Source organism: Vulpes lagopus, chromosome 2, assembly GCF_018345385.1.
Source record: "Vulpes lagopus strain Blue_001 chromosome 2, ASM1834538v1, whole genome shotgun sequence".
Taxonomy (NCBI): Eukaryota; Metazoa; Chordata; class Mammalia; order Carnivora; family Canidae; genus Vulpes; species Vulpes lagopus.
In genome coordinates, this window is record NC_054825.1 from 32,932,137 (window position 1) to 32,946,184 (window position 14,048).

Genomic DNA, 14,048 nt, shown 5'->3' on the forward strand with positions numbered 1-14,048 from the left:
TTGTTCTTCCCTGTACAGCAGCATGCCGAGGCAAGGGGGCTGACAAGAGCAGGCACATCACCCCTGGCATCTCTGCATAGAGACCAAAGTATGAAGCAGACTAAGCTTGGCTGAGACATCAATAGTCTCCCATACATAAAGCACAGGACTTTTTCTAGATAACCATGGAGAAAATACATTATCGCACTATAGTGATAATCTATATATTGTGTAATATAGAATATATAGTAGTAACTAACCAAATATTTTCTGCTGTGGTAAAAACCAGAAAGTCTACCACCTTAACCATTTTACGGCATAAAGAAGAATAGTGCTAACTCTATGTGCCTTGCTGTGCAATCAATTTCTAGAACTTTTTCCTCTTAGAAAACTGAAACTCTTTATACACAAGGAAAAGCGACTTCTCCTATGCCTCTCCCCTCAGTCCCTGGCAACCACCATCCTACTTTCTGTTTTCTAAGAGTTTGACCACTGTAGGTACCCCATATGAGTGGACTCATGCCGCATTTGTCCTTTTGTGACTGGATTATTTCACTCAGGGTAATGTCCTCAAGGTTCACCCACATTGTAGCATGACAGGATTTCCTTCTTTCTAAAGGCTGGACACTATTCCATTATATGTATACATCACCTTTTCTTCGTCTTTCATTTGTGGATGGACATTTAGGTTGTTTCTCCTGATAATATATTTTCAGTTACGTTCTACGTTCAGCATTTTGGCTCTCTAGGACCTTCTAAACCAGATCTCTGGTCTTCTTAGCCTTTGCTTGCCCACCACAGAGCCTGTACTCCAGCTTGGAGCATGAACCCAGAACTACATGTGCTTCCTTGAACAAGCCAAGTCTTTCGTGCCTCCCTGCTGCCTCCTCTGCCAGAAATGCTTTTCCCCTTTGTTGTCTGTCTGATAAATCCTATACATCCTCAAGACCCATCTGTCCAATTCCCTGGGAAGCTTCCTCTTCTGCCTGCATCCTAGCCCTGGATCTTCCTCATGTCTGCTCCCACGGTACTTTGTGGATGGCTTCACAATGTTTCTTACTGAGTCCTCACTGTTTTTGGCCCCTGACTTTTCCAGGTGTTGACATAATTCCTAATTGGTCCTGGCGCCAGGAGGTGCTTGGTAGGACTTGAATTTCATTTGTTTCATCTTGCCCCCAACCCAAATGTGCTAAGTAGTTTCTGCTGATGTGGACCATAAGACAGTCCTGGATGACTGGGTCTGATGTGTAATAAATAGCACTCTACCCTTATAAGGATTTTCTTCTTTTTCTTGGTGGTGCTTATGCCCAAGGTGTTGTTTCTCTGCACACTGGGCTTCTCAGCACTCTTTGCAGATGTCCCAGGGCTGGGATTGCGTGTACTCCATCGCCGGCCACCAAACAACTCCACAGCGTGAGCCAAAGTTGGGCCCTCATACCGTCCGTCCTCCTGTAAAAGAATCACATTCTGAACGCACAACGCAACAGCAGGCAATGGGGAAGTCACTACATGAATGGCTTCTAGTAAATTCCCAGAGGTGGAGGAGCACAGGCAGTTACAGAAGACTAGAGATCTGGCCACCCAAGTGGCTGTTTCCTACCCGTCAAGATTCTTATTATGTCCTCTGTTGTCCTGGTCATATCCCTGCTGGGATGTGCTTTAAGGGGCCACTGTTCAAATGGGATTAAAACAAACTTCCTTTCCAGTTTTAGAGGTTACATTCCAGTATTACCACTGTAGGAATATTCAGGAAGATACATTTTGCAAATTAGGGCTTTGGAGGACTGACTGTGTGTGTGTGTGAATCTACTTAAGATCAAGTTCTATATGTATTGTATCATCCTAGGTTTTTGTTTTGTTGTTGTTTGATTGGTTGGTTGTTTTTACCTAGTTTGATGCTTGGGACAATTTGACTTGAAATACAAAGTATGTGGCATATGAGAAATTTGCTTCAGAGGGTTCTGGGAAGAAAACCACAGAGAAAATATATTATTAAATAGTTGGTGTATACCTGAGGCTAATGTAACATTATGTGTCAACAACTATACTCAGTAAAATAAATACATTTAAAAAAATGGGCTGCTGTCCTCTTGAGTGACTGATACCCAAGGAGAGAGAGCCCAGGGCATGCAGAACAGCATGCATATTATGATACTGTGAGCAGCAAAAAGATACTTAAGGGGCAGGCAGTGCTTCACAATAGTGGTTTCTCACAGGGTAACTCGGAGCAACATACACAGGAACAGCAGAGATTTACTCGTTAAACAACTGCCAACACTTCTCTAAGTCAGGAGGCCAGTTAATAAAACTATAAAATGTCACATGTGAATTAAAGACAATATGGATGATATATAGCAGGTTACATAACATGGACCTTTTAAAATTAATTCCCATTAATTAATTCCCAATTAATTCCATTCTTTGTGTGTGTACTTGTTCCTTCACCCTAAAGTTCAATAGCTATGTGATTTTATGACTTGAGTTGTGACCTTCCACTTCCTGCATCCTGTTATGGATCTGAGGATGCTGAGTAACTTGGATGCCTGATGTGGGAAACCTTTTGGTGATCTCTGATGGATATCTGGGATTTATGCTTGTTCATTAATCATTTCTTTTTTCTCTAACCATACCTCAATTTTACTTTATCTCCACTGGATATAGTCTGAATCTATTAATCAAGGTGAAACATCCTTCCTTGACCAATGGTTAGAACAAGATCCAAATAAGCCGATCAGAGTCTCCCTCCCTGGAAAATGAATCTTGAATACAGTGCTACTGAGAATAAAAATGGTTAGAGATCATTCCTTCCTGAGGCAGGCCGGCTCCCTGCTAACAAGTCACTACAATTGACTTCAAAGTGGAATAAACATTTCATGACACAATTTCATAAATAAATTTTAACTACCTTATTGAATAACATATGCTGAAAGAAATTTTGTAAACACTTTACCTATGGATTTTAACTAACTCATTTTTAGAAATTTAATAGATTCTTTCATTAAGATTTAAAACTTCTGCTCTGGGAAAAACATTGTCAAAAGAATAAGAAGACAAGCCACAGACTGAGAGAAAATGTTTGCAAAAGAAACATCTGATAAAGAATGGTTATCTAAAATACACAACGAAAACTTAAAACTCAACAATAAGAAAACTAACAACCCAACTAAAAAAATAGTCCAAAGGCCTCAACAGATACTTGACTGAAGGTGAGATATTGATGGAAAGAAGCATATGAAAAGATGTTCCACATTGTAGATCATCAGGAAACTGCAAATTAAAGTAAGATACTACTATACACTTATTAGAATGGCAAAAATCCAGAACACTTACAACATCACATGCTGGTGGGGATGAGGAGTAATGGGAATAAGGATTCGCTCTGGTAGGAAAGCAAAATGGCACAGCCACTTTGGCAGCTTCTTACAAAAGTAAGCATTCTTTTACCATACAATCCAGCAATCATGTTCCTTGGGAGTTACCCAAAAGTGTTGAAAACTTAAGTCTACACAAAAACCTGAACATGAATATTTACAAGAGCTTTATTAATAATACCAACACTTGGAAGCAATCAAGATGTCCTTTATTTTTTTTTATTTTTTTAAAGATTTTATTTATTTATTCATGAGAGACCCACAGAGACAGAGAGAGAGAGAGAGAGAGAGAGAGAGAGAGAGAAAGGCAGGCAGAGACACAGGCAGAGAGAGAAGCAGGCTCCATGCAGGAAGCCCAACGTAGGACTCCATCCTGGGACTCCAGGATCACGCTCTGGGCTGAAGGCGGCGCTAAACTGCTGAGCCACCCGGGCTACCCCAAGATGTCCTTTAGTAGATAGCTGGATAAATAAACTATGGTACATGCACACAATGGAGTATTATTCAGCAATAAAAGGAAATAAGCTATCAAGTCATGGGAAGACATGGAGGAATCTTAAATGCATAATACTAAGTAAAGAAGCCAATCTGAAAAGGCTATATATTGTATGATTCCAACTATATAACATTTTGAAAAAGGCAGAGCTATGGAGACAGTAAAAAGATCACTGGTTGCAGGGGAGGAGGGAAGGGTAAGGTAGAGTGGGAATAAGAGATGAATAGGCAGGGCACAGAGAACTTTTAGGGCAGTTAAAATACTCCATGGGGGATATTATAATGATAAACATATATCATTATATATTTGTGTAAGCCTACAGAATATACAGCGCTGAAAATGAACTCTAAGGTAAACTATAGACTTTAGGTGATTGTCATTTATCAATGTAGATTCATCCTTTGTTTAAAAAAAATGTACCATTCTGGTAAGTGATATTGACAGTGGGGGTCACTATTCATGCATGGGGGACAGAAGGTTTATGGGAAATCTCTGTACATTCCTCTCAATTTTATTATGAGCCTCAAACTGCTCTAAAAAACGAAAATCTTTAATAAAAAAATTTAATAGACCCATACCATGTATATAAAAGAACCAGCCTCTACTGCTTTGGTATTTCCAAATTCAGAACAACCTAATAAAGGTCAAGCTTTACTCTTTTTTTTTTTTAAGATTTATTTATTTATTTATTTATTTATTTATTTATTCATTCATTCATTCATTCATTCATGATAGACAGAGAGAGAGAGAAAGAGAGAGAGAGAGAGAGGCAGAGACACAGGCAGAAGCAGGCTCCATGCCGGGAGCCTGACGCGGGACTCAATCCCAGGTCTCCAGGATCGCGCCCTGGGCCAAAGGCAAGCGCCAAACCGCTGGGCCACCCAGGGATTCCAAGTTTTACTCTTAATAGAAATATTTTAGGCCTGGAAAAGGCATATGCCTTTGTTTATTCTTTAAAGGAAACTTTCTGGGAACTGAAATGTAGTTTGACTCTTTCTTCTATTATGTACAAAACAATAAACTTCATTGGGGTGGGTGAAGGATATACCTTCTCTTTTTAATTTGGAAGACAGTCTACTGTAAGTGAAACTACATTCTCAGTTTTAGAAAACAGTTACTTTCAGATACAAGCATTTTATACTAGTAAACATAAATTGATCTAATGGAAATAGTAACAGGAGATAAAGCAAAAGACAAGAAATTGTGACATTTGTAATGAAGCCTAGGAATATGGGAAACTAAAAGAAGTTCATATGGATATTAGGATCAGGTAACTGATTCCTTAAAAAATATTCATGCACTTTTATCTGTTGGCATCATCTTTCCATATCATATTTTGAAGACAGTTTAATCCTTTAAATAAATTCTTTTTTTCCCTTCGAAGACACTTAGAATCTGTTCATGTTAGTTACAACAGAAGTTCACCTGAGAACCCTGTCTTGAATCTTTTCAGATTCCCAGAGATCTTTTCAAATACCCAAGACTTTGGGTTTTCAGCTCTGCCCATGCAACCTCAAGCCAAAGCTCATGATACCAGTCTTTGTCCCATACCCCACATCAAATCTCTGGGGCTTACTTTCTTTTATTTTCCTGTATTCTTAGGCTTCATTACAAATGTTACTATTTCTTCTTGTCTTTTGCTTTATTTCCTGTTTCTAGTTCCATTAGATCAAATACATTTACTAGTACTAAAATATTTGTATTTTAAAGCAACTTCATGTGGTGCCTGGGTGTCTCAGTAGGTTAAGGGTCTGCCTTTGGCTCAGGTGGTCCTGGGACTGAGCCCCGTATCAGGCTCCTGCTTAGTGGGGAGTCTGCTTCTCTCTCTTCCTCTGCACCCCTATTCATGCTCTCTCTCATATAAAAAAAAAACCTTTAAAAAAAAAGAGCAACTTCACATATATTCATCACACTAGAGGACACCAATGTCAGAGAGATTATATTTTCTTTTTCTTCTAAATATTTATTTATTTTAGAGGGAGGAGCAGAGGGAGAGGGAGAGAGTCTTATGCAGAACTGAGAACCCAGCTGAGGTTCCACGCTGAACATGGAGCCTGACATGGGGCTCAATTTCATGACCCTGAGATCATGACCTGAGCCAAAACTAAGAGTTGGTTATTCAACCAACTGAGACACCCAGGTGCCCCAGAAAGATTATTTTCTGCGTAAGCCCTTTCCAAACTGGGAATAAAGAAATACTCTTACAGGGCTCTTAAGTTTGGAAGAACTCAAGACTGTTCATAAATTACTTTAATGTATAGATACATTTAAATTAATTTCTTTTGTACCTTAGGACTTCTCAGGAGCTAGTGTGCTAGTGTGCTAAGCAGTATTAAAAGTCACCAAGAGGGGCATTTAACAGGTTGCCTATTTGACTTTTTGTTCTCCAAGTACCACATTGGTAGCATCTTTTTGATGTTCTCTGAGACTATTTGGGAGCTTGTCTACATAATGGGAAACTAATCATTCACTGACCTTTTCCACTTTTTTTTTTTTTTTTTATCTTGAGGATCTGTTTCTGAGACATGTTGCCTTGTCTTTCTGGGTAGCTCACGCAGAACAATGTTTAGATTGTTCAAAACGTCTGTGTTTTCAGAAGTGGCTGAGGTACAGGGAGCTGTTTTGCCTTTACATCATAACAGCTTGTTTCCAAGCAGTGGTGGAGGGATGGAGGCAGGGGGTTTGTAGCTATGTTTGCAACTGGGAGGGACTGCGTTGCCTCCAGGTCCCTTCCTTTGTCACTGACCTGCAGTGCCTTTTACCTTTTCTGCTATTCCTGGTTTCTGCTGGTGCCTCCTTCAGCAAAAACTGAAGGCTGCCAGGGTGAATGAGAAACCAAGTATTGGTTGGTGTTGGTTCAGAATAGGTGTTGATTCAGTTACTTTATGCTATAAAATCAAAAAAGGGAATAAATGGAGCAAATAAACCATGTTGGGTTTATGACTGTGACTTTAACTGAGCTCTGAGACTTTGGTTTATGTCCAGGTTGAATGGATTTATATGATTCTGGAAGGCTGAGAAATGATTATAATTAAAAATCAATATTTACAATAGCTCCTGAAGACCTTTTTTCCAAGCATCTGACCACACTGGAATCTCTCTGCAGAGTGGACAGGAAGCATGTGTTTTGGTTTCTGTTTTAAGAGGAGTTAACTGAGGGCAGCCCCAGTGGCTCAGCGGTTTAGTGCCACCTTCAGCCCGGGGTGTGATCCTGGAGACCAGGGATCAAGTCCCATGTCAGGCTCCCTGCATGGAGCCTGCTTCTCCCTCTGCCTGTGTCTCTGCCTCTCTCTCTCTCTCTCTCTCTCTCTCTCTCATGTGTGCCTCTTATGAATAAATAAATAAAATCTTAAAAAAAAAAAGATGAGTTAACTGAAACAGGCTTTGGGCTGTGCAGTACTAGCATTATCGTGTCCATAAGCCCATGTGCTCATTAATCAATTACTAGTTAGTTACTCAGGATATGCTCTCATAAGTATTGCATGGGTGTGGGGAAAGGGGAAAGAGGAGCATTATATATATATGTCCCTACTTACAGCCCAGGGGGGAGAAAATGTGTGAGAAATGTGAAAAGTACATGAAATCAGTCATTTGAGTAATATAAGTTATAGTTTTATTTGTTTTATGAGACTAGTAAAAAACCATAATTTTTTGCCCAAAAGATGGAAATGCATAACAGAAAAACTGAATATTTGGATACAACCCATTTGGAACTGCCACCAACAGTGCCCCCCTCTGGTGGGGTTTCTGACTCACTTTCTCAGCAATCTGCCCTCCGTTCTCTACAAGTATGCTACTCAGGTAATGCCTGTGTCTCTTCTCACATCTCACTCAGGCCAGTCCTGCTGCCACCCTTAGCGCTGAAATACTTGATAATTTTAGGGTTCATGAGAAACACACTCACTTTAAGCAGCTGGCTGTGAGAAACTGCCTCCTCAGGGCAGCTGCCAACAGAAACCCGGTGAGGCAGAAATCCATGTATGAGTTGTCGCACATTTGGGAGGGTTTCTTTTAAACTTAGAAGTTCTACAGTGAGGCAGCAATACACAGTAAATTAATGCTCCGAGAGTGATGTAGTATATTAAGTGATGAAGCTGGATTTCAGTTTCCAAAAGGAAGGCTTCCAATGTATCAGCTCATCCCTAATTAATAATAAAGACATTCCCACCATAATACTTCTGATGGAAACTGAGTAAGTGAAAATGCTTGTATTAACTAGTTTATTTCCTACGTGAGGCGTATAATGACCAGTCGCTGAGTTCAGACAAAATACTAATAGGATCTACGACAAACCAGACACTATTCTTTATACACAGCAGCTGACATTATGGTTTTACACCTACTAACTCAGTTGGGCCCTATAACCATCCTATGACGGGGTATTGTTATCGCTCTTGTTTTATAGATTAGAAAGCCAGGCACAGAGAGGCGAAGACAAAGGTGCCCAGTATCACTCAGGTAGTAGGTGACCAAGTGTGAGAGCAAACCCTGGTAGTCCAAGTGTGGTTTTGCAAGATTAATATCTTGAGAATCAGGTACTGAGGAGAGGGGGAAGGCTGCGCCCTTACCTGATAGAGGCTAACATACTGTTTCCGCAGCCACTGCTGCCTCTGGTCAGGGAACTTTCTCATCTTCCTCACGGCCCTTGTGAGTTCTAGCAATCCACTGAAGAGCATCTTAGCAGTGTGCTTGGGTGCCACAAAGTGCAATAATCTATTGTCTGTGGTCTGGAGCCCGTAGAGCAGGGTCACGCCAGTCTCTGAGAGAAACATGCTACCCAGTTTGTTCTGGACACACACAGTGTGGATATCGATGCTAGGGTGTCCCATGTACACAGCCTTTGCTGAAAACAGATCCAGGACCCCCTCGGCCAGGCTGCTTAGTCCGGCACTGCCTGGTGACGGGAACTTGCCAGGCTCAGACGTGTTGCTCAGCACACCGAGTTTTGCTCTAGCACTGGCCGGGGAGGCAGCTGTGGGCTTTATCCATGTCAAGGTGCTATTGTCAGGCTGAAGCTGGAGGAAGCACCGGGCAGAGAGGTGCGTGTCCTGGTCGTAGCGGAGGACGGTGGCGCCCTGCAGCAGGAACTGGTGCACATCTGCTCGGATGGACAGCACGTACCAAGGGATCAGCTCTGTCCCATGGTCAAAGGCTTTCTGAGGCTCTTCTGAGCTGGGAGAGTCCCATTCTTTGGATTGCTCAAAGATGTCATTTTCGGAATCCAACAAATCTCCGATTATAAATCTAGCGGAAAGAGAGAGAAATTTGGTCTGTCTTCTAATCAGAAGTAAGAACATAAAGCTTTTTCATGACACCAGGCATCATTTTTCACTTCACTCGAATTCAAATTAGCATAGGAAATATAAAAGGCTAAAGGTCAGAGTAGATTTTTGATAGCTGCATTCTAAAAGCTTGTATTTAGCAATATGTCTGACCAAAGGCACAAGGAAAGGAACTGCTAGATAAGTTATTGAATTTTTAAAAATATTTTATTTATTTATTTTATTTGAGAGAGAGAGATAGCAGGCAGGTGGGCTCTGTCCCTCCACCCCCTTCTCAAATAAATAAGTAAAGCTTAAAACAAGGCATTCTTCTCAGGACTAATGCCCAAGATAAAACTGACAATTGTTGGTAACAAAGTAAGTTTACGCTGAGAAGGTAACTAGTAGTTTTGTCTTGTAGATCACATGGTGAATGTTATGCATTTCTGTGCCAGAGTCTTTCAGGAGACAAGTTTCTGTGGGTTTACAAGAAGGAGTAAGGCGGCACTTAAAGGGTTATTTAGGAACCAAATAACATAATCAAAGATCAAAAATGTGTTTACCAGCAAAGAAACTACCTTGTCAGGCTTAGGTTCTATGACTCAAGAAGATGACTAAGGAGTGAAAAACAAGGAAAGTTTGTACTCCATCCCCAAAGAAGTTCTGCAGTGTTGGTCAGTTAGAAACCATAAATTGACAGATAAATATTTTTCTAATGTTCTCCAAAGAAATTTTTTTTAAAGATTTTATTTATTCATGAGAGACAGAGAGAGAGAGAGAGAGGCAGAGACACACACAGGCAGAGGCGGAAGCAGGCTCTATTCAGGGAGCCTGACATGGGACTCGATCCCGGGTCTCCAGGATCACACCCCAGGCTGAAGGCAGTGCTAAGCTGCTGGGCCACTGGGGGCTGCCCAACCTGAAGAAAATTTTATACAAGGGGACAAGCGGGCTATTAATCAATCTGGTTATGTATTTTCCTCATAACTGTTTATTACTTCCTAACAAAGTTAATATGATTATAGGATCATAAAGATGATTGGGAGCCAGCCTGCCTGAGGTTAAATCCTGGCCCTGGGAGGTATGAGATCCTGAGTCAAATGTAACTGTTGGAAGATTATATAGTTTAATATATGTGTTTAGGACAGTGTTTGTTCAAAAGTAGTCTCTCAATAAATAATGGAATGTTAAATGTTACTAATATTTTTATCGTCTCGATTATACTTGCAAAGTCAATATTTCAAAGTGTAGCCACCCAAACATTGCTTTACTGTGGAAATGGTGTCCAAGTTTCAAGTCAGGATTCGAATGATAAACTGGCTTCAATTCAATGTTGAGCAGACAGTGGGAAATGGCTTTCTTTGTTACAGGTCAGAGACATGGGATTGGTCATGGGTACTAGCCCAGGAAGAGAGAGAACAGGAGGGTCCCAACTACCCCCAGCAAAGCCAGCGGTGGTGTGGTGGAGACCATGTTAATTAAGGTCTGGGCTGGCCTGAAGCAGTCTGTGATCTAAAGGATGTTATGAGCTGGGTGTTTGTAAGGTTGGGACTGGTCTGTCACCATCCTCTATGGAGAATACCTGGTTTCTTGTCCTTTTATTATTTTGGGCCTGCGTGTTGAATGTGTGTGTGTGTGTGTGTGTGTGTGTGTGTGTGTGTGAAATGGTAACTATGATTTTTTTCTCAGATACTGTACTTCTTTCTGCTCAGCTTTCTTATTTTCTATCTCTTTGGGATCAGATAATCTTCCAGGCAAGTCTCAAGGAGATTTTTGGAGTAAGAGGGCACAGAATTCAGCTCTCTTCAGTAAAGACGGGGATCATGACTGAGGAGCGGTCCTAAAATGGTGACTGCTGCCAAATGCCCACCTACATGCTCAGGCCCCCAGATGCCTTGGCTTGGCACCAAAGGGTGTGATGGCAGCCATTAACTACAGCAGCCCTATTTATGTGACACTTACAATGTAAACCTGCTTATCCCATCTAATCCTTACTACAACTCTATAATGCGTTATGGCCATTCCCATTTTACAGACAAAACTTCAGCTTAGTGAGATTAAGTCACCCACTCAGGTGACATAGAGTGCTGGCAATGTGTCCGCAAAGTTAGAGCTCTTAATCATTTCATGCAGCCTCCATTCTAAGGTTCTGTCTGAACTTGTTATCTACTTATATCCAATTTCTTCAAATGTGCATATCCTTCTTAAGCTGCATCACCTCAAAGAGAGACAACAATATTAAGAACTTGAAGCTCCTATGTGACCACACACTCTTTTCTACACATATTAATAGTCTGAATCTCCATCTCCCTACAATGGCACCACACACTTCTTTTAAGCCTCCATGACTTTTACATACTCACCCAGGCAAAGCTGTTTATTCTCTATGCTGGCAAATTTTAAAAGTAATTATTAATGAGCTTTATAGGTCATACAAAGGGTAACTGAAGTGTTTCTGGAACTCAGATGTTCCTAATCTACAGGAACTAGAAGTTAAAAGAAGCTGAGGGTTAGCCCCTCTATGGTGGTAAGAAATGCCTTGAACACTGCAGGAGAAAAGACTGTGTCCCGCACTGAATGCATGGTCGGGCTTAGCCCCAGCTCTGTAGGCATCCCATCTGTAGGCAAGTGACCAAGTGACCTCACCTCTCTGGACACCACTTCTTCATCCATACAGGGGAGCTGGACAGGTTGACTATATGATGCCACTGACATTTTGAGATTCTCTCAACCCTATTCCTTTACTGCAGAGGACTTGAACTTTTTACCATCACTTTCCTGGGGTTTCTGTGAGTGCTTCAATTTTTTTTTTTTAAATTTATGAGAGTCACACACACACACAGAGAGAGAGGCAGACACACAGGCAGAGAGAGAAGCAGGCTCCATGCACCAGGAGCCCGACTCCAGGGGTCTCCAGGATCGCGCCCTGGGCCAAAGGCAGGCGCCAAACCGCTCCGCCACCCCGGGATCCCTCTGTGAGTGCTTCAAATGGATTTTTCTGGCAGAGGAGTGAAAGATTTGAGACAAATTATAAGAACCCTGCAGGCTGGGTGAAGGAAAGACCATGAGATTGTCACTTCTTTCTTTGGTGTAATTTCCACAGAGTAGGTGGCTGCCACATGAACAGGGCTGAAAGTTATTGTTTATAGAGTCTTTGTTTCAGCCAAATCAACAACACAGCATGGTTCCTATGGGTCTTGGAATCTGGAAATCCCTTTGCTATACACAACCTTGTGCTGGAAATGATAACAGGGGGCTCTGATTCAGGAATGGATTCCCAAGACCTGGCAGATGGTCCCGGAAACAGTGCCTGCTGATCTAGTTTCAGTGAATTCTTTTAACACCCCCACCCCTATCTTTTGTGTTCAGTGGTTCTTTTCAGAGAAGCACTCACTTGAGGTTAAAAAAAAAAAAAACTATGACTGGTACTGAGGGACATAGCTTTAATGTGATTTCAATATGGCTTCACAGGATATTTGCATTTTTAAATTTTTCCCCTTCTAAGACTGCTTAAAATGGGAAGTGGAAGAGCAATGATCTTGGGATGCAGATGATAAAATGATTAAAAAGGGGGACAGGCTGGCGGGCACTGAGGGGGGCACTTGACGGGATGAGCACTGGGTGTTATTCTGTATGTTGGCAAATTGAACACCAATAAAAATAAATTTATTTAAAAAAAAGGGGGGGGACAGGGGATGAGCAGAAAATTGGAAATAAAAATTTCAGAAGTGATGGGATGAAAAAAGGAATGTATCAGTGAAGGAACTCCCAAATTTAAAAAAAAAAAATGTTAAGGGAAACTCAGAGGCCTCTAAGGCTTAATCAAAGGCAGCATTTCTAAAAGTACTTTAGAAAGGTTGATACAGGGCAGCCCAGGTGGCTCAGTGGTTTGGCGCCTGCCTTCAGCCCAGGCAGGCTCAAGACCTGGAGACCTGGAGTAGAGTCCCATGTTGGGCTCCCTGCATGGAGCCTGCTTCTCACTCTGCCTGTGTCTCTGCCTCTCTCTCTCTGTGTGTGTCTCTCATGAATAAATAAATAAAATCTTAAAAAAAAAAAAAAAAAAGAAAGAAAGGTTGACACCTTTAAGTAACCCCTACCCTGACACAGCCCCAAGAGAATGTTGTTATAAAGAAGAGCCATACAAAATTCATTACTTGATCTATTGAGGGATGATGTCTCCCTTCTAGCAGGTTTTAACAAAGGGATTCAATCAGGTGAAAAAGGCATGCTGGGGAATCTGGGGAAAAAGGCATGCTTCTTCTCTAAATCACCTGTCTGATTTTTCTTACAAATACTGCAAAACTTATCATGGATCATGTTCTCTTTCCTTTGGTCACTAAGAATTCTCAGAACCAAATTTAGTCACTGTAGGAGATGGTATACATTTCAGTATGTTTTACTTTTTCCTCTTCTGTTTCCCTTTTTCCATAATACCTCAACTACTTATATTTATTCTTATAAGCATCTATGAAATCTTTTGTGGAAGGAGATAGGTATATACCTACATACCTATAAACATGGATAGGTAGATAGAGGTAGATATAGATTAAGGACAGAAATGGCTATGAGGCCCTTCCTGTGCAGACCTGTGTTTATTTGTTGATGGTCCTCTCTATGTATCTGGATTGCTAAGATCAGCCAACAGTTAGTGAGAAAACTTTCAAATAATCTTCGATTTGGGATAATCTTAAAAAGAACAACAACCAAAAAACTGATAGAAGCTACTCGTGAGATATTTGAACTTAAGGGTTAAGAAACTGTGGTAAGATGATTCTTTGAGCATCTGGGTCCTTTGGAGAAATCTGGAATATAGGTTTACCTCCCTCCTCAAAACAAAATGGCATTAGGTATTCAGACACAAGGCATTCATTTCTTTGTTCATAACAGATTCTAAAGATCTGGTGCTCCAACTGCAAAGAAATTATTTTCTAAAAACACTGT

At 41.0% G+C, this 14,048-nt stretch overlaps 1 protein-coding gene across 5 annotated transcripts in view; it reads right to left on the reverse strand.

Annotated features, from left to right (window-relative positions):
* The window catches only part of PLCE1 (phospholipase C epsilon 1), a 309,225-nt gene that overhangs the window by 61,352 nt on the left and 233,825 nt on the right, over window positions 1-14,048 (reverse strand). For all 5 annotated transcript variants that reach the window (XM_041739693.1, XM_041739678.1, XM_041739673.1 and 2 more), the window contains exons 8-9: window positions 8,415-9,090; window positions 1,246-1,428 (exon numbers count right to left, since the gene is read on the reverse strand). In XM_041739693.1, coding sequence (XP_041595627.1) covers window positions 1,246-1,428; window positions 8,415-9,090 — 859 coding nt within the window. The remainder of the gene's footprint in view (window positions 1-1,245; window positions 1,429-8,414; window positions 9,091-14,048) is intronic.